This window comes from Rhincodon typus, unplaced genomic scaffold (genome assembly GCF_021869965.1).
Source record: "Rhincodon typus isolate 14 unplaced genomic scaffold, sRhiTyp1.1 hic_rhity00000748, whole genome shotgun sequence".
Classification (NCBI taxonomy): Eukaryota; Metazoa; Chordata; class Chondrichthyes; order Orectolobiformes; family Rhincodontidae; genus Rhincodon; species Rhincodon typus.
The window spans coordinates 20628-46279 of record NW_025966386.1 but is presented as its reverse complement, the minus strand read 5'-3'; the positions used below and the strand labels follow the sequence as shown (position 1 = coordinate 46279).

Sequence of the window (25652 nt, the reverse complement as noted above, 5' to 3'; positions counted from 1 at the left end):
CATCCCGCCCCCTTGACCTGTCCGTCCTCCCTGGACTGACCTATCCCCTTCCTAACTCCCTACCTACACTCACCTTTACTGGCTCCATCCCCGCCTCTTCGACCTGTTTGTTTCCTCTCCTCTATCCCTCTTCTATCCGCCTCCCACTCTCTCCCTATTTATTTCAAAACCCCCTTCCCCTCCCCCTTTTCTGATGAAGGGTCTAGGCCCGAAACGTCAGCCTCTCTGCTCCTATGATGCTGCTTGGCCTGCTGTGTTCATCCAGCCCTGCACCTTGTTGTCTCTTGAGCATTGATCATTGATCATGCACTTCCTGGGATTGACCTGAGTTTGGAAACTGCTGGTTGGACTGTTTAGCTGTCAATCACAAAGGAAATCGGGGAGAGACGGAAAGTGACGAGTTTGATTGGATAGTTTGTGTTCGAAACTTTATTCTGGACTGGCAGTGTTCTTTTTTCGGATTTTAAAGAAGTTGTACAGTGGTGAAAACCGAAAGAAACAAAGTTATGGAAAGTTGGGGGAGTTGGTGTTTCTGGTTGAGTGAATAGCAGGGAATGTGTTACGAGTCGAGACCGGGTTGATTTATGTTTAGCTGACGGGAAATCTGCTGTTTCATATCATATGGTGGTCCGCACAATAATGTCAATCACTGTCATAGTTTAATGATTGATAACAAAGTCTTTGGAAATGTAGCAATTTTAATCAATTGACAACAAAGTCTGATCCTATATTCAAATTAGAAGTACAAATCAATCCTGTGGCTGGCAACATGTCTTCGATTTTTTTAGTCACTTATTTGAATGGACTGGGATTTTTGAAAAAAAATGTAACACGTATTTTCGAGCCTACTGACCAATAGGCAGCTTCGTAATAAGTAAAAAGCAGAAATAATTAACACGTGAGATCTTAACTGTTGATACGCCAACTAAAATACTTAAGGTTTTGTTTTTGGTTTTGAGATGTTTACTATACATAGCACCTAGGAATTTGAATTAGATTTAGTTGTGTGTAAAAATCCAAAAATGTCGGCGAGTCAGGAAAGTACTTTTGTACCAAGTTCAAAATCACCAAAGAGCTGCAGGACAAAGTGTTCGATTTGTAAAAACACTTACACTGATCCAAGGATCTTGCCTTGTCTTCATACGTTCTGCCTGGACTGTCTGAGAGGGTTAGAGCAGTTCTCAATTCCCAGAACTCAGCGAGAGGGTGAATCTGGGTCACTCGACTGGACCTGTATCCTGTGTCCAGCCTGCGACTATGAAGTGAACGTACCTGCTGCTGGCCTGCGAGAACTGACCTGTAACCATCTGATTCAGAATGAAGTCTTCCTGGACAGTCTGAAGAGACCTGACTACCGGATAGTCTGTGATCTTTGCAACGATGGAAATGCTGAAAGAAGGTGTCACATCTGCTCAACAAATCTCTGTGACTTCTGCTCCAAAGCACACAGGTAAAACCCAGGTCATTGGGATGTAATCGGTCTTCATTTAAATTTTGTTTATTAGGTCTGGCAAACAGTGATTCCAATGAACTATTAAGTTATTGGGAGAGGCTAAATAGTTGGGATCTTTTATGCTTGGAGCGTCGGAGGATGACCTTATAGAGCTTTATAAAATCATGAGGGGCGTGGAGAGTGAATAGCCATGGTCTTTTTCCTAGGGTGGGGGAGCTCAAAACTAGAGGGCAGAGGTTTGAGGTGAGACGGGAAAGAATTAAAAACACCTGAGGTGTAACTTTTTTTTTACAGGCAGAGGGTGGTGGGTGGGTGGAATGAGGAAGTGGTGGAGGCTGGTACAATTACAATTAAGGCACCACAGTGATTCGTACTGCTGCCTCAGAGCACCAGAGACCTGGGTTTGATTCCAATCTTGGGTGACTGTGTGGAGTTTGCACGTTCTCCCGGTGTCTGTGAGGATTTCCTCCTACAGTGCAAAGATGTGCAGGCTAGATGGGTTAGCCATGGGGAAATGCAGGGTTACAGGGATAGGGGATGAGGCATGCATTTGGGTGGGAAGCTCCTTTGGAGAGTTGGTGTGGACTTGATGGGCCAAATGACCTCATTCCACACAGTATGGATTCTATGATTCTATAACATTTAAAAGGCATCTGGATGGGTAGAAAAATAGGAAGGGTTCAGAATGCTGATGTGCCAAATGCTGGCAAATGGGACTAGGCCAGATTGGGATGTCTGGTTAGTATGGACGAGTTGGACTGAGGGCTCTGTTTCCATGTTGTATGACTCTATAACTGGAGAAAAAGATCTCTCTTTTTAACTATAAGAAAAACTTGCACTTAGCAAAAACAGAAATTGCTGGAGAAACTCAGCAGGTCTCACACCGTCCATGGGAAGAAAGCAGAATTAATGTTTCAAGTCTGGCGACTCAAAATGTTAATTTTGCTTTTTTCCCACAGATGCTGCCAGACCTGCTGAGTTTCTCCAGCAATTTCTGTTCTTGTTTCAGATCTCCAGCATCAATAGTTCTTTGTTTTATTTGATATAAATATAGCTGAACACTCAGACATTTCACAGGGGCAGTTTAATACTTAACCAAATAAGCAAATAATGCAAAGTTGATCCAAAGTAATTTTGAAGAGTCTTTTAAATGATGAAATCAAGGTCGAGATTGAATTCCAGAGTTTAGGGCCTCGGCAGCTGAAGGCACAGCCACCATGGTGGAACAATTAAAACTGGAGATGCTGAAGGGAAGAGACTAGAATTAGAGGTGATCAGGAAGATGGGCCTGGAAGAGCTTGCAGGGATAGGGAGGGGTGAGGCCATGGAGTGGTTTGAAAGCAAGGAGGTCCAATTTGAAACAGAGGTGTTAATCCTGAACCAAAGTAGGCCAAAAATCACTGGGGTGAATGGGAGGTTCGTTAAAGCTGAGTTCAAATAGTGAAATCTCAGGGTAACAAAGGAGATGGATGAGGTCTTTGCATCATTTGAGCGGAAACAGTGGCAGGGGACAGATGATGTTACAGACGTTGAGATAGACAGTCTGAATAATAATGTGAGTACGTGGATAGGAGCTGATCTCAGCATAGGTGTGACACAGGTTGTGTATATCTGGTTTAATGTTACACCCTTAGATGGTGTTGGGTACTAGAGTGGAGTTATATTCAGGGACTGAATGCAATGGTTTTGGACTTTGTAATATTCAGATGGAGAAAATATCCACGCAACCAGCACTGGATGTGAACAGAGTCTAACATGGAGAGGTCAAGAGAAGTGGTGGTGTGGTAAAGCTGAGTCTCACTGTTTGGTACTCACTGACAGCCCTTGGTAAAGGATAGGAAGGAGCCAGGTCTAGATTGTCAAGGAGCGCCAGAGGTGACAGTAATGGACCGAGAAGAGAAATCATTGCAAGTAATTCTCTGACATTGATTTGGATAGTGATGCCCATGAACTATGAGTGAATCATTAAAGGCCTTTGTCCCAAGAATTAACCCAGTGAGCCTTCTCTGAACTGCCTCCAATGAAATCTATATCTCTAAATGAGAAGTCCAAAACTCTACCACAGTACCCCTAAGGTGGTCTCACCAATGCCCTGAAATGTTGCAGCAATACCTACTTACTTGTACACTACAACCCTTTTGCAATAATAGTCATTATTTCATTTCCTATTCTAATTATTTGCTGTACCTGCATGCTAACATATGGTGACATCCAGATCTCTGTGTACTGCAACATTCTGCCATCTTTCCGTTTTTTTTTAAAAAATATTGTTCTGCTCTTCTTCCTACCAGAGTGGATAACCTCTGATTTCTCCCATTTTACACTTTAGCCAAATTTATCCGACATAACTAACGAGCCTGTATTTTCCAGCTTTCTGTTCCCTCCTCTTTTGGTTCGGAGTTTGACGTTTGATATTTTCCAATCACCTGGGAGATTTTCATAATTTGGGGAACTTTGGAAGATTACAATCAGTGCATCTGTTATCTCTGCAGGAAATTTGGCTCTGTCAGCTGTTGGTCCCATGAGTTTGTCTATTACTTTTGCTCCAGTGATTTTCTTAAATTTCCCCCCTCCCTTTGCCTCCTGATTTTCTTCTACTATGAAGATGCTTCTAGTTGTCTTTTCACAAGAAGACAGAATCAACATATTGGTTCCAAGTCTCATCCATTTACTAGTTTTCCATTGATAATGTTGTAATATGCCAGTATTTACTGAAGATATTCACTTTTGTTTTATTCACTTGTGGAAGCTCTTACTGTCTTTTTGTATTTTGTGTTTTGCATTTAGTTTCATTATCTATTTTTGAAATTTTTCACAATCTCCCTTGGTTTGTTTGAAAACCTTCCCTAACCTCTGGCCAACCACTAACTTCCACAGCATTTTACATTTTTGTTTTCAACTTAATGCAATCTATAACTTCCTTGGTCAGCCACAATGGTTTATTCTTTTGGCTGGGTCTCTCTTTCTCAGCAAAATATATCTTTGTTGAACACAATGATGAGTCATGATCATTTTTTTAGATAAAAAATGCACGTAATTTAAAATATTTTTAAATCTTGGTTGTCATATTATTTAAACTGTAAAACAAATCCATCCATCCCCTGCAGGAGGCAGAAGATGACTGCTTCTCACAACACAGTGGCCCTTACAGACCTACAAGGTGGAAATGAGAGAGTCAATAAATCCGTCATGTGCTTTGTTCACCCTGCAGAAGAGTTGAGGCTGTTTTGTGAGACATGTGATTGTTCGGTGTGCAGGGATTGTTGTGTGGTGGATCACCGTGACCATAACTGTGACTTTGTCGCTAGTGTCATTAACAAATATGGCAGCTTCATCAGGCAGCTTCTGAAGCAAACACAGCCACATATTGCTGGATTGCAGGAGACTTTGCAAAAGATTGCAGATACAAGGCAGCTGGTGCAAAAGCGACTGAGAACCTTAACTGAAGAAATTAATAAGTTCACAGAGGATTATATCAAAGCATTGGAGAAACATCGGAGCAGCCTTTTGAAAGAACTGGAAGAGCTGAGGATCCAGAAGGAGAACTCCCTGAATCTTCAGCAGATCCAGTTGCAACAGATCCTGGCAGATATGACGACTGGAGTGGATTTCACCGAGCACTTGCTCACCAGTGGTTCTCCTGTGGAAATCCTCCTAACTAAAGGTGTGGTAGTCAACCGGTTGAAACTATTGAATAAGACCAGTTACAGCACTCAACCCAGAGAGGATGATGGAATACAATTCCAGCAACAGGAGAAAGCAGGACAGTGCAATGGATTTGAGGTATTCGGAATCATTGTCACAAAGACACTTGATCCCAGCAAGTGTCTCCTTCAGGGGGAAGGTAAGCAAGAGAACGACTGACAACTTTTCAAGCATTGAGTTTCTTTTAAAGCTTTTGCATTATTGTTCCTCTTTCAATGGATTTGGTTGCAGTATGAGAATTGGAGATCATGGTACAAATTTCAGTGTGAGGTTGTGGCCAAGTGGAAGGGACGTGCCAAATATGAAATGAGGATGTCTAGCAAATAAAGCATTGAGAAAGTCTGTGATAAAGAAAGTAGATAATGCTGGTGGTCCCAGGGTGATAACGTGCTGGAGGTGTTATGAATGTAAATCAAGACTACCTCTGTTTTCCATGTTTGCTTCGCACTATAATCACTGGATGAAAAAGGATTATCTTATAGACTCAGACATTTACAGCACAGAAGGAGGCCGTTTTGTCCATCAAATCTTTCCCCACCAGCAAAAGTCTGATTTACGCTAATAACCCGTTCCAGCTCTTGGCCCATAACCCACGAGGCTATGGCACTGAAAGTGAATATGTAAATGCTACTGAAATATTACAAGTATTTGAGTCAACCAGCCTTTCAGGCACTGAGTTTCAGATTCCTGCTCTCCTTTGGGTGCAAAGAATTATCCTGAACTCTTTTAGTCTCCTACCTCTTACCTTCAATCTTTGGCCCCAAGTTATTGACCCATTTTCTAATGGAAAACAGTGCCTTTGTATCCATCCCATCTATGCTCCTCAAAACCTTGTACACCTCTATCTAGTACCCTCTCAATCTTTACTACTCCAAAAAAAAACAACTCTAGCCTTTCCTACCTTTCCTCATGGCTCAGGCCTTCTAGCATCCTGGTAAATCTCCTCTGCACATTTTTGAGTGACCAGAACTCCTTTTGTTGTACTTCAGTTGTGACCTAACTAGTGTTTTATACAGTGGGGTTATTCCAGCATAACCTCCCTGCTCTTATATTCTGTACCTCACTAATAAAAGCATGTATCCCATATGCCTTCTTAACCACTTTATCACAAGCCTTGCTCCCCTCAGGGATCTGTGACATGCACACTAAGGTCTCTCTGATTTTCAGTATGTGGCTCCGGTCCCAGCATTCACTATATACACTTTGCCTTGTTAGCCTCACTAAATGCATTACCTAGCACTATTCCAGGTTGAATTCCTTTTGCCACTGCTGGACAAGTACCTGACCAGTCCATTGATGTTCTCCTATAGTTTACGGCTATTCTTCTCAATTTTTACCACCCTACCAATTTGTGTGTCATCCACAAACTTCTGATCATACCACTTTTTAATATTTAAGTCCAAATCATTAATGTGCATCACAAACAGCAAGGGCCCCAACACTGACTGGAAATAGACTTCTAGTCACAGAATTATTCCTCTACCATCAGCCTCTGTTTTCAGCCTCAGTCAATTTTGGATCCAGTGTATCACTTTGCCTGGATTCCCTTGGGCCCTTACTTGCATCATGTTTTTATCTGCAGCAAGAACAAATCATCATTCAATTCAGTCAGAATATTTAGAGAGGGTCAATGTTGAACTAATCAGAAAGCTCATAACTAAAGCTGTAGAAACTTAAAACTATTTTCACATGGTCTTTGCTTTGGTAACAGTGGTGAGACTGTCAGTGTTATACAGAAACTGACAGTAATTTTGGGAATTCCCATGTATGCAGAATAACATGGAGATCCATTAGTTGCTGCCAGTGATAGTAACAGAAAGATCTGTAAATAATCAGCAGTTCAGAAGCCTCGGTAGAGGGAGAAACAAAGGTTGGAATCTTCGCCTCCTGAAAAGCAGCAAGAAAAATTTTAGGAGGGAACATGATTGGGCAGGTTAGCATCGGGTGGGGGGGGTGGTCCTCACCATCTACCCAATACAACAATAATTGAGACCCTTGAAGACTTTGTCACATCACCGCCACCATTGACTCTGCTCCCGGGTGGCAAAAACACTGGCTGCCTCCTTGACTGGTCAGAAACCCTGTGGCCAATGCGTGAGTGATGAGCCAACTCCCTGCCTTTGCTTCCGTCTCTGTGACTTTCAGCCTCTGACTAGCAGCTTCAAGCAGGGGGGTCATCACTGACCCAGGTGGTGATCCTAGTGGAAAGCCCACTGGGTCGCTTCTCCCAGCCTGACTGGTGCATGATCTAATGGGTCTTTTGGTTCATCTTGATGGCATGGGGGCAATCTCATTTATTTTTTAACCAGCATCGCCACACTTAGAAGAAAAACCAGAAGATTCAGTCCAAGATTAGCGTTTCAGGTCACTGCGAAAGTGAGAAATATAAATGTTTTAAGCAATTGAAAATTGGACAGAGTTTGCCGTTTTTGTTGGAAAAAGAACAAGAGGTCATTGATAGTGTAGAAGGCAGGAGAAATTAAATGACAAAAGCCTTGATGGTGCAAGGCAAAAGGGAGATCATAATATGGCAAGTAAAGAAACAAAAGATGTGTTTCATGGAGGTGTGTGAGTGTCAGAGTCATGGGAAACTGCCATCTGAAAGGATGAGAAAGGAGAGAAAGCAAAATGAAAGCAAGCATGATTTCTGATGCATTTGCACCAGCACAGGGCAAAGCTGCAGTGTATAACAGATGTTACAACCCACTAGGGTAGCATGTTATGGATCAAGCCCTAATATTCTGAGTGGTGTACCAAATATGAAAGTATTTTTTTTAAGGTACACAGTATCTCCCTTCATCTGAATTTCAGACCAAGGTCGATGGAAAGCACGGACCAGATTTCTGTACGAACCAAAAATTATCTCTTCCAACTAATTAGACTTTAGCTGCACATAAATGGATATAAGCTATTGACATATAACACTATTAACTAAAACTCTCATTCCCTTACACACACCCCTGCAAGACACACCTGTACAAATAAATAGGGAAAATAGATTGTGGTTTTTTTTTTCTATTACTGACAATGTCAGCTCGGTGGTCTTTGCTTCCTGGCTCCGATGTTGAGGTAAAGGAAAGAACGCGGATGCTGGAAATCAGAAACATAAATTGCTGGAAAAGTTCAGCAGTTCTGAGGAAGGATCACTGGACCTGAAATGTTACCTCTGATTTCTGTCCATAGTTGCTGCCAGACCGACTGAGCTTTTCCAGCAATTTCTGTTTGTTTTTGAGGTAACCTTTCTTCGGCTGGCCAGATTACTTTATTGCTCAGTTATCTTTCTCTGGATTGCTTCCACTGGTCAATAAGAAATATAGTAACTGATTCAGTTGGAAAATGTCTGACATATCAATTCAAAAGTCACAGCATGTAGCAACTGCTGTATGAAAAGTAATTGGTTTCCTTCAGGTTTGAACTGAGTTTTTTTACTGCAGAGAACAGCAGCTATGGGCTAGGAAAAGATCTGCACACTACTTTTTCCACTCTGTCTCTGCCACTGTAACTTATTTCCAGTTCCGATATTCTAAGCTGAAAACCATAATCCGCTTCAGTTGTAAACAACTCCTTGGCTTCTGATTGTCTGGACACTGCAGGAATCCAAAGCCACAAAAACAGGGTTCACAACAGGTATCAAATTCCTTGCTGTGATATTCTGCAGCCATCCTGGTAAATCCTGTTTTTTTTTGTCTTGAAAGCAGCTTTTTTGTCACTGCAGTTCACAGTTGTCCCTTTTGTAAATGATATAATCGCGGAAGGTGCAGGGCCTCCAGAAACTATGGGCAGGCTAACCTGTTGGATTTAACATCTCTCTGCCTAACTTGAAACCCATTGGTGGGGGAAGCATTAAATCCAGAACATTGTTGCAGAGTGGCCAAGTTTGGGAAATAAGTAAACCAGGATGTTTGAGCTTTAGAAGCGATGGGTAGAATGGGAGGAGTGGGTAGACCAGACAATAAATTATGGCATATATACAATAGAGACGAGGAATCACTGCTCAGCCTATCAAGGAGTAGATTACGTTGTGTATAGCTAAGAAGCAACAAGGGGCAAATAACCCTGATGGAAGCAGTTTATAGGCTCCGTTACATTGTCAAATGAAATGTAAATCGGGTAATTAGAGGGAGATATAACCAAGGTAATAAAGAAACCATTGGCATTTTCAATCTTTTTAAAGATTGAAACTAACAGTTTTGTAGAGGGGAAACCAGTGAATGTACTGTGTTTGGAATTTCAAAAAGCATTCAATAAGGTGCTACACAAAACAAAAATACCCAATATTTGACCATTAGCAGCTGTTGATTCTCCCAGGCTGATTCACTCCTCCATCTGCCCAACTATTGCGCTCTCGCTCTCGCTCTTTCGGATCGATCTCCATTGTTTACTCCTCCCCTCCCCCCCACCCCCACCCCATCTTCAACATATATACCGACTTTTTCCTAGTACAATCAGTTCTGAAGAAGGGTCACTGGACCCAAACATTAACTCTGCTTTCTCTCCACAGATGCTGCCAGATCTGCTGCACCAGCAATTTCTGTTTTCTTTTGTTTCCAATTTCCAACATATGCAGTTCTTTGGGGTTTTTTTGTGTAATATGGATTGGGGATTGGCAAATGGACAAGAAACAGTGAGAATAAGTGGGTCACTTTGGGGTTAGGCTGTAACGAGTGTGGTATCACAAGGATAAGTACTTGGACTTCAGCTTTTTACAGTCCATTGACTTCAATGAGGAGGATATGTAATGTACTCAAGTTAACTGTTGACACAAAGGTAAACGAAAGTAAGTTGAGTGGAGGTCACAAGGATATTGCAAAATGCTTCAGAAAATATCGCTGATTGGGAAATGTGGCAGATAGAACATATAATGCAAAAGTGTGCAACTATCCACTTTGATGGGAAAAGTAGAAATGTTTTAATGGTGAGAGACTGGTAAATGTTTACAATCAAAGAGATTTGAAAATACTTGTTCATGAATCACCAAGTTGACATGCTTCAGCAAGTATTTAGAAAAGCTGATGGTATGTACGACTTTTGAATGTGACAAAGGCATTCAATTACAAGTGTAAATAAATGTTATAGTAATGATAGAGAGCAGGGCTTTGTTGAGACCACACCTGAAGTACTGTGTATAGTTTCAGTTTCCTTACCTCAGGACAGACTTAGCAGCGAAACATAAGTTATCTAGATTGATTCCTGGGTTTAGTGGATTTTCCTTTTAGGAAACATGGCATAGACTACTCTATATTCTTGGGAGTATGCGAGAATGAGAAATGGTCTCATTTAAATATAAAACAATCTTGAGCAGATTGACCGGATAGATACTGGGAAAATGTTTCTCTGATTGCGGGCATCTAGAGCATTGAGACACATTCTCAGAATCCGTGATAAACCATTTAGAGCTGAGATAGGGGCAGCACTGTGGCTCACTGCTGCCTCACAGTGCCAGGGAGCTGGGTTCGATTCCACCCTCAGGCAACTATCTGTTTGAAGCTTGCATATTCTCCGTGTCTGCAGGGATTTCCTCTCTCAATGCAAAGATGTGCAGCTAAAGTGGATTGGCCATGCTAAATTGCCCATCATGTCCAGGGCTGCGTAGGCTAGGTGGATTAGCCAGGGCTAATCCAGAGTTACAGGGATAGAATAGGGTAGGGGGTGGGTCTGAGTGGGATGATGTTTGGTGTGGTTATGATGGGCTGAATGGCCTGCTTCCACACTGTCGGGATTCTGTGATTCTGAGGCGTTTTTTTTTCAGTCACAGCATTGTGAATTAAAAAGCAATCTTCATGCATACGCACACGTAGAGACACGGGGTGTGGGGGGTGCGGTGGCGAGACAGACAGACACTGGACACGGTGGTGGAGGGTTTGTGGAGGGGGGGGAGGGTCAGACAGACAGACACTGGGAAGGAGGGAAGGAGACAGACGGAGAGACGGACACGTGACCATATAATAAAAGACAAAAATAATCAAGGATTTAATCTAAGACAAGGTTGGCTTCCTGAATCCAGTCAACAGTAGTAGATTTTGCAATTATTTTGAAGTCTTTCCTTGCTGCTTTGTCTTCTCTATATAGTTGTTTCTGTGGGAACTAGGCCACTTTCTTGTCAGAGACTGAGCAAGCAGTAGCAACAGTAGCTTCTTTTTTGAGTAATTTTCAAAAGTCCTCAAAACCTTCCTTGAAATATTAATTTCAGTGCATATTTCCAAGAGTGGGTCTTTCTAGAAGCCCTGCTTCTTGATCTTCCTTCTCCCGATTCTCTCACTTGTTTGCAGAGGCACAGGGTGACTGGTTGACACTATTAAAGGTCTCTGACTTATTATTTAAGATTCATAGCTTACAGCAACAGATAAGGGGGAAAGTAAGCTGCTTATTTTCAGGCTTGAGATGTTTCTTTACTGCAGAGCAAAAACAACTCCTTCACTTCCAGATGTTTTATGGTTTCTAATCCAAACATTGACACCTCCAACCTGTTAGACTACCTGTGAGCCAATGACATAGTGTTGGCAAAAACAGAAGGTGTAGCAGATTAGTCAGTTACATGTTTCTGGCCAAATCTCCATTTGTCACACATTGTTGTCTCTCGCTTGACCTCCTCCCGCTACAATTTGAGCCCCCCCCCCAATATTTGAACCAACAGTTACAGCACTTGCAAGAAGTGTCAGATTACTTGCTTTTAAAATATGTGGCAATCCTTTGAAAATCTTTGGCTTTTGAACCTTCCAGTCCAAAATCAAAAACACAAACATAAAAAGATATGGTCTTTACAGTCTACGTTGCATGCCTAAAATGGAAATGACTGGTGCAGGCCAAAAAATGCTTGAGATCTATTCACGCTTATTGATAAAAGATGACTTTGCCAATGAAGGTGAATGAAGTTTTGGGATAATGTTTAGGTTAAAAAAGCAGAAGTACTAGAAAGATTTGTAGTCCTTAACCTGGGTAAATTATCCAATCTCGATCTGATGTCATTTATAATACTAGCGTATAAAAGGGTGGAAATTATGAAACATTTGGGCACAGTCTTCTAACCTACTCATCTACAAAACTGGTGCCGGAGGCCTAGAAAGTTACAAACGTTACACTCTTGTTCAAGAATTGAGAAAAATAACCTTAGCAATCATGGCCAAGTCAACTTAGCATAGGTGAGGGGAACCTTTTGGAAAATATAGTCTGCAAGAAAATTAACAGTTACTTGGACCAGTAAAGTTGACCCAGTCTGGATTTGATAAGGACAAATTGTGTATATTTACCTTTTTTCTTTTAATGAGGGAATGAAAAAAAATTGATGAGGGCTTTGCAATAGATGTTGTGTATATGGACTTCCAGAAGGTTTTTGATACGGTATGAAATTTGGGGTATTAGCACAACTGAAGCATGTAGGATAAAAGGCACAAGCTATGGAATAGATTGTGATAAGCTGATTTTTCTTTTTACACACACTGAATGGAGATATGCGGTTGCTTAAGTTCAGCAGTAGGTTTGCTGTGCTCTTGATATACAATAATGACTGGTATTGCAATAATTTTCATTTAAAATAGTATCCAATATCAAGTATTGTTAATAGCACTACATATCTTTTTCTTTTTAGCCATTTTTGTTCAAACTACATTTTTAAAAAAAGACTGCATGACCGTCAATGCTGCTCAATTGTTACAGAGAAATTAAGGATAATTGCTATTGTGTTCCCTAGAGCTCCCAGAGCACAGTGCATGTCCGTGCTAGATTAAACACACAACAATTCCTCAAATACCCAATTTTACTTTGAAGGCTGTTATTGAACCTGTATCATTCGAATAGTTACAACACAAAAGGAGGCTGTTCAGCTGTGTGGGAACTAGGCCACTTTCGTTGAGTGAGAGAAAGAGACAGAGCACGCAGTGGAGACAGTATCTTCCCTTCCAGTAATCTTTAAAAGTTCTCAAAACCTTACTTGAAATACAAATTTCAATGCATATTTCCAAGAGTGGGCCCACCTATAGTTTGTGTGGGTTGGTCTCTATGATGGCTGTGGTGTGAAGGTCTAGTGCTTTGCATTTCTTAATGCATTCCAGCAGCAGTAACAGGTTTTGATGGATCTGGATTTCAGGAGTCTGCCCTTAGCCTTGACGTGGCTTTGGATTTTCAAAGTTGCCTCATCTTAATCAAATTTATAAAGTTTTAACGAGTTAAAAGTTTTAAAAGTCATACGTTCTAAAATAACAGGCTGTTGCCCTCTGACATACAGCTGAACCAAAGCAGAGCGTTGCTAATTAAAATGCAAACTTCATGCATAAGTACATACACACATACAAGTACAAATTTAAAAGGGAATTGTGACCAGTACAAAAGAAGACAAAAGATATTAAAGGCTTTAATCTGAGACAAGGCTGGCTTCCTGAATGCAGTCAACAATATCAAATTTTGCAATTATTTTGATGCCATCCTTCCTGATTTGTCTTCTCTATAGTTGTTTCTGTGCGAATTAGGCCACTTTTTCTTTGAATGAGATTACATTTTGCAACACAGCAAAATTATACTATTGAAACACCCAAAATAGTCACTTCAATATTCGTAACCAGACTAATGAATAATGAATCCCAGAATAATTAACTTCCAGATATCAGTTTTGTATCTCAAACAAAGGCTTAACAATTTATTAAATAAAAACTAACATTAGCAGAGAGAAAATTTAGCGGCATGGTAAGCTGATTAACATCTGTGCTTCAAACCCGAAACATTTGTTTTCAGCCCAGTCATATAGACAGACAGACAAACAAGCACATTTAAGGGAATAAATAAAATTACAAAACTGGCCAGATTATGTAATTGGCTTTCACAATGCATTGTTTTGCAGGCATAAATATGGACTCCTTGGCTGGTTTTCCTAAAATGTTGATCAAGGTCACCTTCTCAGTTCATTGAAGCAAAGACCGCAATACTTCTAATGTAACTTTCATTTCTTTGGGCGTCCAGAAGCTGCTGTGTCAGATTAGGCAGGAACTTTCAAATCTTCATTCTTTCTCAGCAGCAGCCCGGAACCATGTCTCAGAAAACATAGGTCAAAAAAAACTTTAATTCTGGTTCTGCCCTGTTTAGACTGATTGACTCTATGAGGCCTCAGTCACCATTCAGCAAAGGTCATCTGTTGAACATAGGGTCTCCTTCAGACATTCTGTGATCACGTCCTTCATTTAATGGCCAACCTCTGCTATCTCTTCAAATACCATGCTCTTTTGAGGGAGGAAGAGCAGGGTGGGGTTCACTGTGACTGTTAAAACCCTTTAATGAAGGCTTCAACTCCCCTCCAGTCCTGGCCTCTCTCTCTCTCTCACACACACGCACAGCTTGCCAGATCTTTTCTTTTTAACCCAAGCTGTCCCGTAGTCCTTCAGTCATTTACAGCAAAATTGATAGAAGAATAAAATAGAAATAATGAAAAATCAGTGAGGGTTTTAACAATGTACTTAATCCATAAGGTGGAATTTTCTCTTCTCAATGCACTGTCAAAATGAGTAGTTTTGTTTTAATGGTAAAATTTAACCTTAATTACTTCATACAAAACTTGTAAATTAGTTTAATGCACAAACTTGTTTCCCTGCTGCCTTTTATATCAAAGTCAACAGGAGACGCATGTCAAGAAATTGTACGGGTCAAATCTTCTGTTGCATGCAATTGGCTGTCAATAACAAGTAGCGTGGAGTTTTGTTTTTACATAGCAGTAAATTTGCCTGTATGGATTTCATCAATGGTAACCAACAGGACAGGAAGGTAAGTAACCATGTTCCAGTTACAGACATATAAAATAGTGAGCCCAGTTTCTATAGTGACTTGATGTATTTTTCGCTGCTTACAGTGTGTGACTTCCACCCTGTCTGAAAATTGTTCAGCAAGGAATATGTCTGAGGTTGTTTATAACATTTGAATTGCTAGATTGAACTCCTACATATTGTAGGCTGTCACTTTGTTTTTCCTGTTTCCTGCAACTGACTGAAATCTAGAACATGCTCACCGATGTCTAGTGAATACTTTATTGCCTATAATCTTGTTTGTCTAAGTATGGCCTGCCAGTGCCACAGGCAGCATTGTGAAAACTATTGGTGCTGCCTTTTCAGTGGGTTTCTGGCACATTATGGAAGGAAACAAAATATTTCATTTAGAATGTGAGCTGGCTGTGTGAGGCTGGAGATTGAATTACGGAATTTTCTATGATGAAGCAGACAACTGCAGCTAAGAGAACTGAAATGGCAACATGCTGTTAAATTTCTTGCCAGCCAATGGACAGGGAGGTGAATTGTTCCTGTAACAAAAATAGAAATTGCTGAAAAAGCTCAGCAGGTCTGGCAGCGTCTATGGAAATCCGTTAACGTTTCGGGTCAAATGACCCTTCCTCAGAACTCTGATTTCTCTCCACAGATGCTACCAGACCTGCTGAGCTTTTCCAGCAACTTCTATTTCTTGTTTCTGATTTGCAGCATCTGCAGTTCTTTCAGTTTGAATTGCTTCTGGCCTGTGTTGAGACAAGGTACCTCCAACACCTTCTAGTCAGTACAGTGTCAGGGTGTGGCAATCAAACCAGTCTTTTGCTGTGCGTGGAGTCAAATGGATAAAATTCATGATTTCTGTATATTCAGGGCAAGTGGGATCTGTAGGAATATGTGATTTTGTGTGTTTACCTATTTATTGTGTTAATTGTTTTTGTACATACACCAATGAATTCACCATAATACAATTTTAACTTGCTCACACTCAGGCCTCCATGTGGCTCGGCAAGACCAGCCAAGTGTATTTGTACTGGTCTGTAATGACCAATCTGGGCAGCAGATAGGACGAGGAGGCGAACCCATTCAGGTCAGCATCTGCAACAAGAAGAATAAAGAATGGTGAGTGATTTTGTGCAAGGGTTAACTGTACCATAAATTAGTGCATGACAAAATGCAGCACTAATACCACACAAAGTGAGTTAAGTATGGGTTACTGAACAGCTCATCCACCCCATGGAGGAATTCTGAGGGGTCCCCATGTGCATCTACTGTCTACTTTGGAAAAAATGACTGACTGGCCCAGATTGTGTGCAATGGCCAGACAATGTTCTTTTACGTACCCTAGCTTACTTAACAAAGGTGCAAACTACAGATGATCCCTCAAAATGTATCTGTTCCTGAATCCTTTGAAAACAATTAATTGACTTAAATGGTCAAAGTTACTTAAAGATATTTCCTGAATGAATGAATAGTTCTCAAATCTTTTGAGAAGTAGTTTTTTTTTAAAAACTTGCTTATCCTAAACATTCCCCATTGACTAAAGTTAATTATCTGCTTATATTTATTGTACTGGCTATTCACCGCATACTTGCATCTTTGGTTGATGTCATTCAAGTCTTATTTTCTTGTTCAAGCTGTTCTTGTAGCTAATAATGAAACATTGAAAGCAGCTGAGAAGCAATGCTTTTATTTCCTTTTAAATGACTTGCTCTTTTCTCTGGATGCTTCTACAGATTCCTGCATAGGAACATGAGAAATCCAGTATTGCTACATGGGCAAAAAGGCCAAAATCCCAATTCGGCCACCACTGTCCTGATCCTGGCACAATCTATGATATAATGATATCCGAGTTGTTGATTAATCATGACAGCTAGTTTCTATCAATTATTCTATATAACAGACCCAGACTTCAGGTCAAAAAGTCTCTGTCGTGGAAAATCTTACTCATCTTAAGTCCAAAGTCACCTTTTTTCTCCCAACAAAGTGCACATAGCATATGCAATGCTCCACATTGCTCCTATTATGTGGGGCTTCAATGACTGAATGTACTACTATATTTAATTTATATAACCTTACAAATTATTGTTGGGTCATCCTGAGAAATATTGAACTGAAGTTCAAAATTCTTAAGAAAAATTCCACCTCGAATGTTGAAATAAGACCAGTTGCCTACATTACATTTCAATCACAGATTGTGAGTAATCCAGATATTCAGGAAACCATGTTTTCCTCACCTATATTTGCCTGCTTTTTAAAAAGAAGTCTCTTAATCCTAAAATACCTCAACAGTAATCCATTGTTTAACTGAATGGAAAACTTGTGAATACTTTGCTTCTCTCTCATGCAGCACTCTCAAGACAATACTACACGACAATCATGATGGAACTTATCGATTTATGTACACTCCTCGGGTATCAGGCTTGTATGAGGGATATGTCTGTGTGAAGGGACAGCATGTACAGGTGAGTTACAAAGGATTGAGGTCACAAGGGTGTAAGTTGACTTGGCTCTTCATACCTTTTGGATCCTGGCTTGAATGCAGCCTTTAAGGGTTTAAAATAGTTCCTCTGTGTCTCTAAGTGGGTTTTCTGGTTGCATCTGACCACCTAAATATGTTTGTCTCCAGAAGGCATGCACATGATCATGTAAAATATACACTTCTGATTTACACTTTACTCACAAAATCGCCCAAGGATATTTAATTAGAAGCATTGTTGTTTTGTGGCTCATTATATGGTATGGAGAATGAAGAATAAGCTATTTCTTTGTTCTGAGTTGGATTATTTTAGTGGGCTGTTTTACAGCATTGAAATCTTTGCAGCAACTTCACCCTTCCCTTTTTTTTTAATGTTGGTTCATGTTGATTTGATGTTAAAGGCATTTATTTTTGGTTCAACTCTCTCTTCCATGTTTGGACCAAAGCTGTGATGAGTTTATCAGCAGAGTGGCCCTGATAGAACCTAAACTGGCGTCACTAATGGGTTATTGCTGTGTGAGTATAACTTGATGGCACTGTCATTGATACCTTTTTATCAGTTTGTCGATGACTGAGGTAAACTAATGGGTTTGTAAATGGGGTTGTTGGAGCTAAATCATCTCGGCTCCAAGATGTCACTGCTGGAGTTCCTCAAGATAGGTGTCCTGGACCCGATCATCTTCAGCTTCATCAGTGACCTTCCCTCCATCATAAGGCTAAGAAGAGGGGGTGTTTGCAAAATACACAGCATCATTTGCGACTCCTCAGATACTGAAGTGGAGTATTTTCTCTGGTGGACTTTTCAAATTCCACCATCATCTTCCTGCATCAACACAGCTCCAACCCCTACATCACTGGCATCAATAGCAGCTATAAAGGGTTTCAAGAAATTTGGTGTGGCTAAAACTGGTGCTGAGGTTAATATAGCTTTTAAATACTGAAATGCCTCCTGGCAACCAGTCAGAAATGCTATTTGCATTTATCAAATTCATAGAATCCCTACAGTGTAGAAACAGGCCATTTTGGCCCAACAAGTCCACACTGCCCCTGCGAAGAGCATTCCACTCAGACCCATCCCCCTGATTTCCCCACGCCTAACCCACCTAACCTAAATATCCCTGGGCTCTATGGGCAATTTAGCGTGGCCAATCCACCTAGCCAGCACATTTTTGGACTGTGGGAGGAAACCGGAGCACCCGGAAGAAACCCATGCAGACACAGGGAGAATGTGCAAACTCCACACAAACAGTTGCCCGAGGCTGGAATCGAAGTCCCTGGCGCTGTGAGACAGCAGTACTAAGCACTGAGGTACCATGCCACCTATTAAAACCAGCAACCTAAGGATGACTAGTAACTATATTATACAGACTGTGCTGAGGATTTACACTAGGAGCCCTTTAAAATGATTAGCCGGGCTCGTAACAAGATTCATTTGCACATGATGGAATCAATGTATATTAACAGACAGGATGCTATTCTATGTAGGCAAAATGATTTTGCATATTCATTGCTACTTTTTAATTGGCAATAGGGGAATGATGCCTGCCAATTTCTGTGACACTCCCATAGCAACACCCTGACAAATCAGACTCTGCCTGCTTGTTCTAGGAATGAAAATAGACAGTTAACTGTTCGTGCTGTATCTTCATGCCAACAATGGCCCAACCAATCAGAACCCTCTTCTCAAGCTGTAGAAATTAGTGTTCTGCCTTGCTCCAAGTCCCAATGAGTTCAAGACAAAAAGCTTTGCCTCTTATCTCCTTTTTAGTAAGAATTCAGTTCTGTACTGCCAAGCAATTATTCACTTGCTCCACCACCAGCTGATCATGAGCAGAGTGTATATTATCCACAAGGTGCACAACAGCAACTCGGAAAGATCGTTTTGACAGCACAATTCAAATTGATAATTTCTGGTGCCTAGAACAACAAGAGCAGTAGGTGCACGGGAACACAACACCTGCAAGTTCCCATCCAAGTATCACAATTTCTTGATTTTCAAACCTATCACTATTCCTCCATCATTGCGGTGTCCAAATCCCTAACTTTTTTTGCCTAGCATTGTTTGTGCATACCTTCTAAAGCACACTTGGTGATTGATGGTAAATGATTGTCCGTGTTGTCCACATTCTATAAATTAATCAATAAAAAGTAATTAAAACTCTGACAACCCATGAGTATTTTAAGAAGTTACATGAAAACCATGCTTTGTCAACTTGTCTGGAGTGAGGTGCAATTGCCCCAATACTCAGGCTAATTGCAGAAGGCATTTAGTGCAGAGCTGATTGTTTGACAATACTCTGCATCTTGTATAAAGCCTTATAATTCTTTCCAATGCTTGCTACATTCCTGTTTATCTTCAATTATCTGCCTGTTCTGATCTTTCACTATTTTAAGTTTGTAAGACTCACTTGGTTCTCTTATCTTCTGCTAACAGCCCTTGTGTTTTGTTTACTTTGCACAACAAAAGTAATTAAATTTAGATTTAATTGCAAAATGCCATTAACAAACAACAAAGTACTGAACAAACAAAATAATGCAATAAGAAGAGTCAAACCTGGATCAACTCTATCAGTTGGATCTTTAGAAATTCAAGATTTCAAGACCACTGCAACCCAAACACACCTGTTTTCAATTCACAAGCTTTGTCACAGAAGCAATGACCCACAAAAATTTTGGATTTGATATGGTACCTCATTTTAAAGAAAAATTGCCAGCTCTTAAGGTTTTAAAAAGTTGTGCATATAATCTTTATCTCATTCAAATGGATAATTGAACTGAGCATTTGACAAAGCAGAAATTCTGCTTTGACTGATTCTATGAAGCATTTATGCTAAATTGTTTTGTTTGTTTCTTGCAAAGGGAATGCTGATGGTGACCTTTAAATGTTTTGAAATCTTTTGAGTAGACAGAGAGGATTGGAAAATGATAGTCGGAGCTTTCAATAATTCCTCCCCCAGCTTTTCTTAGCAGTCTGGGATACGTCTCATCCAGGGCTGGTGACTTATCTACTTTCAAAGATGGTGAACATCTTAATAATTCATCTCTCACGTTTATCACATTCAGTGTTTCATTTCCTTCCTCATTGATGACAGTATTTAGATCATTTCCCTCTTTTGGCAAGACAGATATAAACATGGCCCAATTTTTCATCTCCACAGACCAGTTATCGTTTTAGGCTCTAATAGGTCCTACATATCATTTTGTTTTTTTATTTACAAATATCATTGGATTTTACTTGCCAATAATATCTGATTTGCTCTGTTTTTCTAATATTTTGAAAAATACTTCAACTTTTATATCTCTTGTACTCCTTGAATCTCTCTGCACTGTTGAGTTCTCAGCATCTGCTACAAGCTTTCACTTTTTCCTTTTATCTTACCTTGCATACTCATGGATTGCCCAAAGGCCCTAGATTTGAGAGTCTCAGCCTTCATCTGTGAGAACATACTTGCTGTATATCTTCACAATCTTTTTCTTGAATGTCACCTTCAAGTTGTTTGTTTCTCAAACATTTTTGTTAAAACATATCTCAGCTTCGTAAAATTGACCTTGTGCCAATTGACAACTTTTTCGCTTGATCTATCTTTGAACTTTTTTATAGTAAGTATCAATGAATTATGATCATTACCAACAAAATGCTGATCACGTCATACACCTTCCACTTGGCTGGCTTCCTGATACTCACTAAAATAGTTTCCATGAATGTATTTTAAGAATTCTGTGTCCACTGTGCACTGATTTTATGCTGGTTAGAATTGGAATGGTTGAAATCTCTGACTGTCAGTACCCTTTTTTGGCTTTTGGTTATGTTTTTGGATAAAAAGGGAGAACAGAAGAAAGCTTGAGTAGAGCTTAAATGGAGCATGGACTGCTTGGGCTGAATGTCCCATTTCTGTGCCATATTCTTTCTATAATTCTAACGTTTCTGGGTATTCCCTATGAACAAACCTTTCCAAATTTGTCCCTATGCTCTAGAAAAGGGTATTTTTCTACCTTGTGGACTGATTCAATGCAATCTTACTTTGTATCTTTCCAGATCTCTGATATTTCATTATAGAGGCACTAGAGTCATATCGCATGGAAACTGACCCCTCGGTCCTACCAGTCCACGCCAACCATGTTCCCAAACGAAACTAGTCTGACCTGCTTGTGCTCAGCCCATTTTCCTCCAAATCTTTTCTCTGGCAGTTCATTCCGCACACGAACCATTGTGTTTTTTTTTTAAAAAAAAAGAAAAGTTGCCCCATATATATCATTTTAAAATTTTTCTCCTCTCACCTTAAAAATATGCCCCCTAGTTTTGAACTCCCCCACCCTCAGAAAAATACCCTTGTCATTCATTTTGTCTGTGCCCCTTATGATTTTATAAACCTCAAGGTCATCCCTTAACCTCCTATGCTCCAGTGAAAAACCAGTCCTAGTCTTTCCAATTTATTTTTATATCGCGAACTCTCCGTTCCCTGCAACATCCTGGTAAATCTTTCCTGAATCCTCTCCAGTTTAATAATATCCTTCTTTATAACAGGACGACCAGAGCTGCACACAGTACTCCAGAAGTGACCTCACCAACGTCCTGTACAACCTCAACATGAGATCCCTTAATAAATAAATCAGTTTTAATCTGTGTATTTCAGCACAGGCCCTGTCTTCTTAAATTGCTGATACATTGGTTGACACAGCCATTTCTGAGGGCAATGAAAGTCAGTCACTTTGGTGTCTGAATGTCGTTACTTCGAGGCTAGATTGGGTAAGTACAGGTGAATTCACTGCCTAAACCACATCATTTGGGTTTTTAACAACAATTTCACAGCTTTACGGTCACTTGCTGCAATCTCCAGGCTTGAAAGCAAAAAAAAAACGGAATTTCTTAAATCGTTTTGCTGTGATTTGAACTCTCATATTCTGGAGTAGTCCAGTTTGTAGATTTAAAATAATGTGACTTAAAATGTCATTCCTCTAATACAAATAGTATAAATAAAACTTGGAGAGGATAGAATATTACAGTAATTGAAATTTTGCCCTTCAGTACAGTAGCTGTACATTTGGTCACTTCTGTGCATTGAAGAAGGGGCAAATAACTTGCAGTAAGAAGCATTTGTTTTGATCTTTTTTAACATTAAAGAATTTTTTTCAATATTAAGTATAATATAACTTCAGTAACTTCTGTTCGTTTCCCAGGGATCTCCATTCACGATAACAGTCACAAGTAAATTTCGTAAGCACACTGGTATATTTCATTGCTGCACATTCTGTTCTAGTGGTGGACAAAAGGATGTCCGTTGTGGTTGCGGAGGCACAATGCCCGGTGAGTTTAATAGAAAATCTCTCAATTATAATTGTTCCGTTGCAGATAAGCAGACAGTGGATTATAAAACTATGGCATAATCATTCAAAACATCATTTACAAAGATACACAATAAAAATATGAACCTCCAAATTCTACAGCTATAGGTTCTTATACTTTATATTCTGAGAAGGACAAGTAAAACACCATCTAATGTTTACCACCTGAATGCAATGAAGCACTTAGTTAATATACAATTAATAATAATATCCCCAAGACCTCAAGAATGTATGTTTTCGTATACACTGCATTATAACCTACACTTGCTGATTCTTTAGTATATTATTGATAGCCGTTATGAGTGAGTTACACATCTCACTGATCACATTTTAATCCTTAATAAAAACCAAAAGAACTGCGGACGCTGTAAATCAGGAACAAAAACAAAGTTGCTGGAAAAGCTCAGCAGGTCTGGCAGCATCTGTGAAGGAGAAAACGGAGTTAACGTTTCGGGTCCGGTGACCCTTCCTTAGAACTTCTGAGGAAGGGTCACCGGACCCGAAATGTTAACTCTGTTTTCTCCTTCATGTTTTAATCCTTAATGGTTGTAATAAAAGTGATTTGGTAGGTTATATAAATAATGCTTAGAAATAAAACAAAAACTGAAATAGCACAAATAATATTGGAAGAGAATAATTTTTTTGTTAATCCTCCTAATTTATTTCTTCTGAAAGTGTAAAAATCATCTACTGAAAAGGGAGGTGCTTTTTTGTTGACTTTAAAGTTATCCATGACTATTTTGAAGTAATTTAAATGTGGACACAGAGGAAGAGGTGACTTATTTATATATGATGCTCCATCCAGCTCATGGAGGAACAACTTGTTGAGAAAAATACAATTCAGAATATAGAATGAACGTAAATGTTTGCCTTTTTATCGGAGGTAGAAATGTAGTCAGTTTGATGGGAATTGTTTCTGAAATGACACTGCATGAAATTTACAGAGATTGCTGAATGTACAGTATTGTGAAACTTTGTTCTTTGTATTCAATTGGCAGGTAGGTACCAAGGCTGTGGACATGGGCACAAAGGTCACCCTGGCCAGCCACACTGGTCCTGTTGTGGAAAATTGACTGAACATTCAGAATGCTCTGGAACAATAAATAGCAACTGTTACCAGAGCCTGGTTAGAACTGTTGCTCTGTAAAAAAAAAAAACCAAGACATGGAAACCACAAACCTATCATTGATCTTTTTAAAAAAATTTGCAGTGAAGTAATGGCTGTTCAGCCAATCTGGAAGAATCTGTGATCTTCAGGGGTGCTCAAAACTTAGCCAGTTTAATGTTTGCTATAGTTTTTAATCATAAGATGTGGACAGAGATGGAGATGTTCTGATCAAGCCATTGTTAATTACTTTTAGGATCTTGTCAAATTGACTAATTTATCAGTTATAATTCCAAGAGAAGTAACTTGAACATTCACTGAACCAGCACCTATTCAAATAGAGTTCTGCAATATAGTAATAACAAGGGGGTAATAATGTACTTTTATTGCAGATTTCACAAATGGATACTCTGCAGCACAGTGTAATAAAATAAAGGATCTAGTTTTTAATGGCATTACCTTGTACTAGAAGCAATGCATTTTTGTTATGATGCACAGAAACCATTTGAAAATAATGGAAGTGTGATCAAGATACCAAGGCCTGAGAGAAATTAAGGTAAATTGCTATATGGGATACTGTGATATACTTTGGTGATAGCAAACAATGGATTCAATTGAACTTGGTTTCATTCAGAACTTTTTCTGACTAAATGGTGCATGTTTCTTTTGAAATAAAAATCTGGGCAAGGAGATATTGCATGTGTTATTTGTAGAAATGTACCCAATCTATAACACAGTAATTTTGTATGTGAATTTATTTTAGATTATACACATTTTGCATGCATATTTTATATTAATATGGATTCATACTGAATGGAAGTTTAGCTCTGGCTTAAAGTATTGATTAACTTTAGCGATCTCAATACTGAAGTCACAATCAAAATTAAATCAATTTTATAAATTTCAAATAATAATGTCAATCATGCAGCTTTTTTTAACACCAGCTTTGTGCCAGTTTGAAATATTTAAAACTAACTTCAACCATTGCACTGTAAACAGTGTATTTTAGGTTGGGGTTGGCAGCCGTTGTGTCCAGAAAGCAGTCAAGGCACTTAAATAACCACTCAAGTGCCTCATAAGATCATCATTGGTATTCAGCTAGCAACAAGTGGAGGCACCTGTCATCTGTGCATGATAGAGAGACCCCGTATCAAGGAGCCGGGGGAGGGGTCTGGTGGTGGTATGAAGCTCTCCCTTCCGTTAACTAACTGTAATACCAGCAGTAGCTGTCACTGTTGGTGACATTTCCATTATTGCAGAACCAATATTGCAGAGCTGCTGGCCTCTGACTAACAACCCTTGGGCTGAGTGGGGAGTGGGGTGAAGAAGGATACCCAAGATATGGTAGTGTGGCAAATAAATGATTGTAGGAGAGGCATAAATCCTAATAGTAGGATACTTGCTGTTGAATAGGAACTTCATCATGGCTGCCAGAGATTGGCAAACATGGGTGATGGACTACCCACATGAAATTACATCAGTTTGTGTGAGATGTTGTTTTATCGTCTACTTTTTTAATACTAACTTCTTAGACGAACACATGACACTTATGTAGATACCTTTGTATTGGCTCTGCTCAATCTACAATGTTTTGATTAATCAAGGCTATGGACCATGACAAATAATTGGCTCTTTGAAGCCTGAAACAATTTCATCTGCTACATGAAGTGCTGGATTTTTAAAAAAATTATCAGGCCTTTCCTTATATACTCTATGATTTTGTTTTATTTAAAACCCTACTGTGTTCTTCAGACTTTTAAAGCTTGAATTTTAAGTAACATGTAATGCACAAGTTCTGTGTTTAACCTATTTAATAAAACTAATTTCAAAGTA

At 39.6% G+C, this 25652-nt stretch overlaps 1 protein-coding gene across 5 annotated transcripts; it reads left to right on the top strand.

The window, feature by feature from the left end:
- Positions 1-19: 19 nt before the first annotated feature.
- On the top strand, positions 20-25652 carry trim45 (tripartite motif containing 45). 5 transcript variants are annotated; one of them, XM_020529289.2, is made up of 6 exons: positions 20-1450; positions 4561-5297; positions 15885-16014; positions 17243-17357; positions 22550-22676; positions 23713-25652. In XM_020529289.2, the coding sequence occupies exons 1-6, from the start codon at positions 1023-1025 to the stop codon at positions 23859-23861; spliced, it is 1686 nt and encodes a 561-aa protein (XP_020384878.2). In that variant the 5' UTR covers positions 20-1022; the 3' UTR covers positions 23862-25652. The 5 variants fall into 5 exon arrangements, 3 of the variants coding, with proteins under 3 accessions (XP_020384878.2, XP_048448131.1, XP_048448132.1); XR_007261178.1 differs by lacking the exon at positions 23713-25652 and adding an exon at positions 17818-17887 and having other exon boundaries at positions 195-1450; positions 22550-22664; XR_007261179.1 differs by lacking the exons at positions 22550-22676; positions 23713-25652 and adding exons at positions 17818-17887; positions 22006-22094 and having other exon boundaries at positions 195-1450.

Excerpts from the sequence above, each read along its gene's own strand:
- trim45 (XM_020529289.2), top strand. The coding sequence starts at position 1,023 with ATGTCGGCGAGTCAGGAAAGTACTTTTGTACCAAGTTCAAAATCACCA. Across the intron at positions 5,298-15,884 it reads GTGTCTCCTTCAGGGGGAAG|GCCTCCATGTGGCTCGGCAA; the intron begins GTAAGCAAGAGA and ends GCTCACACTCAG. Across the intron at positions 22,677-23,712 it reads TTGCGGAGGCACAATGCCCG|GTAGGTACCAAGGCTGTGGA; the intron begins GTGAGTTTAATA and ends TTCAATTGGCAG.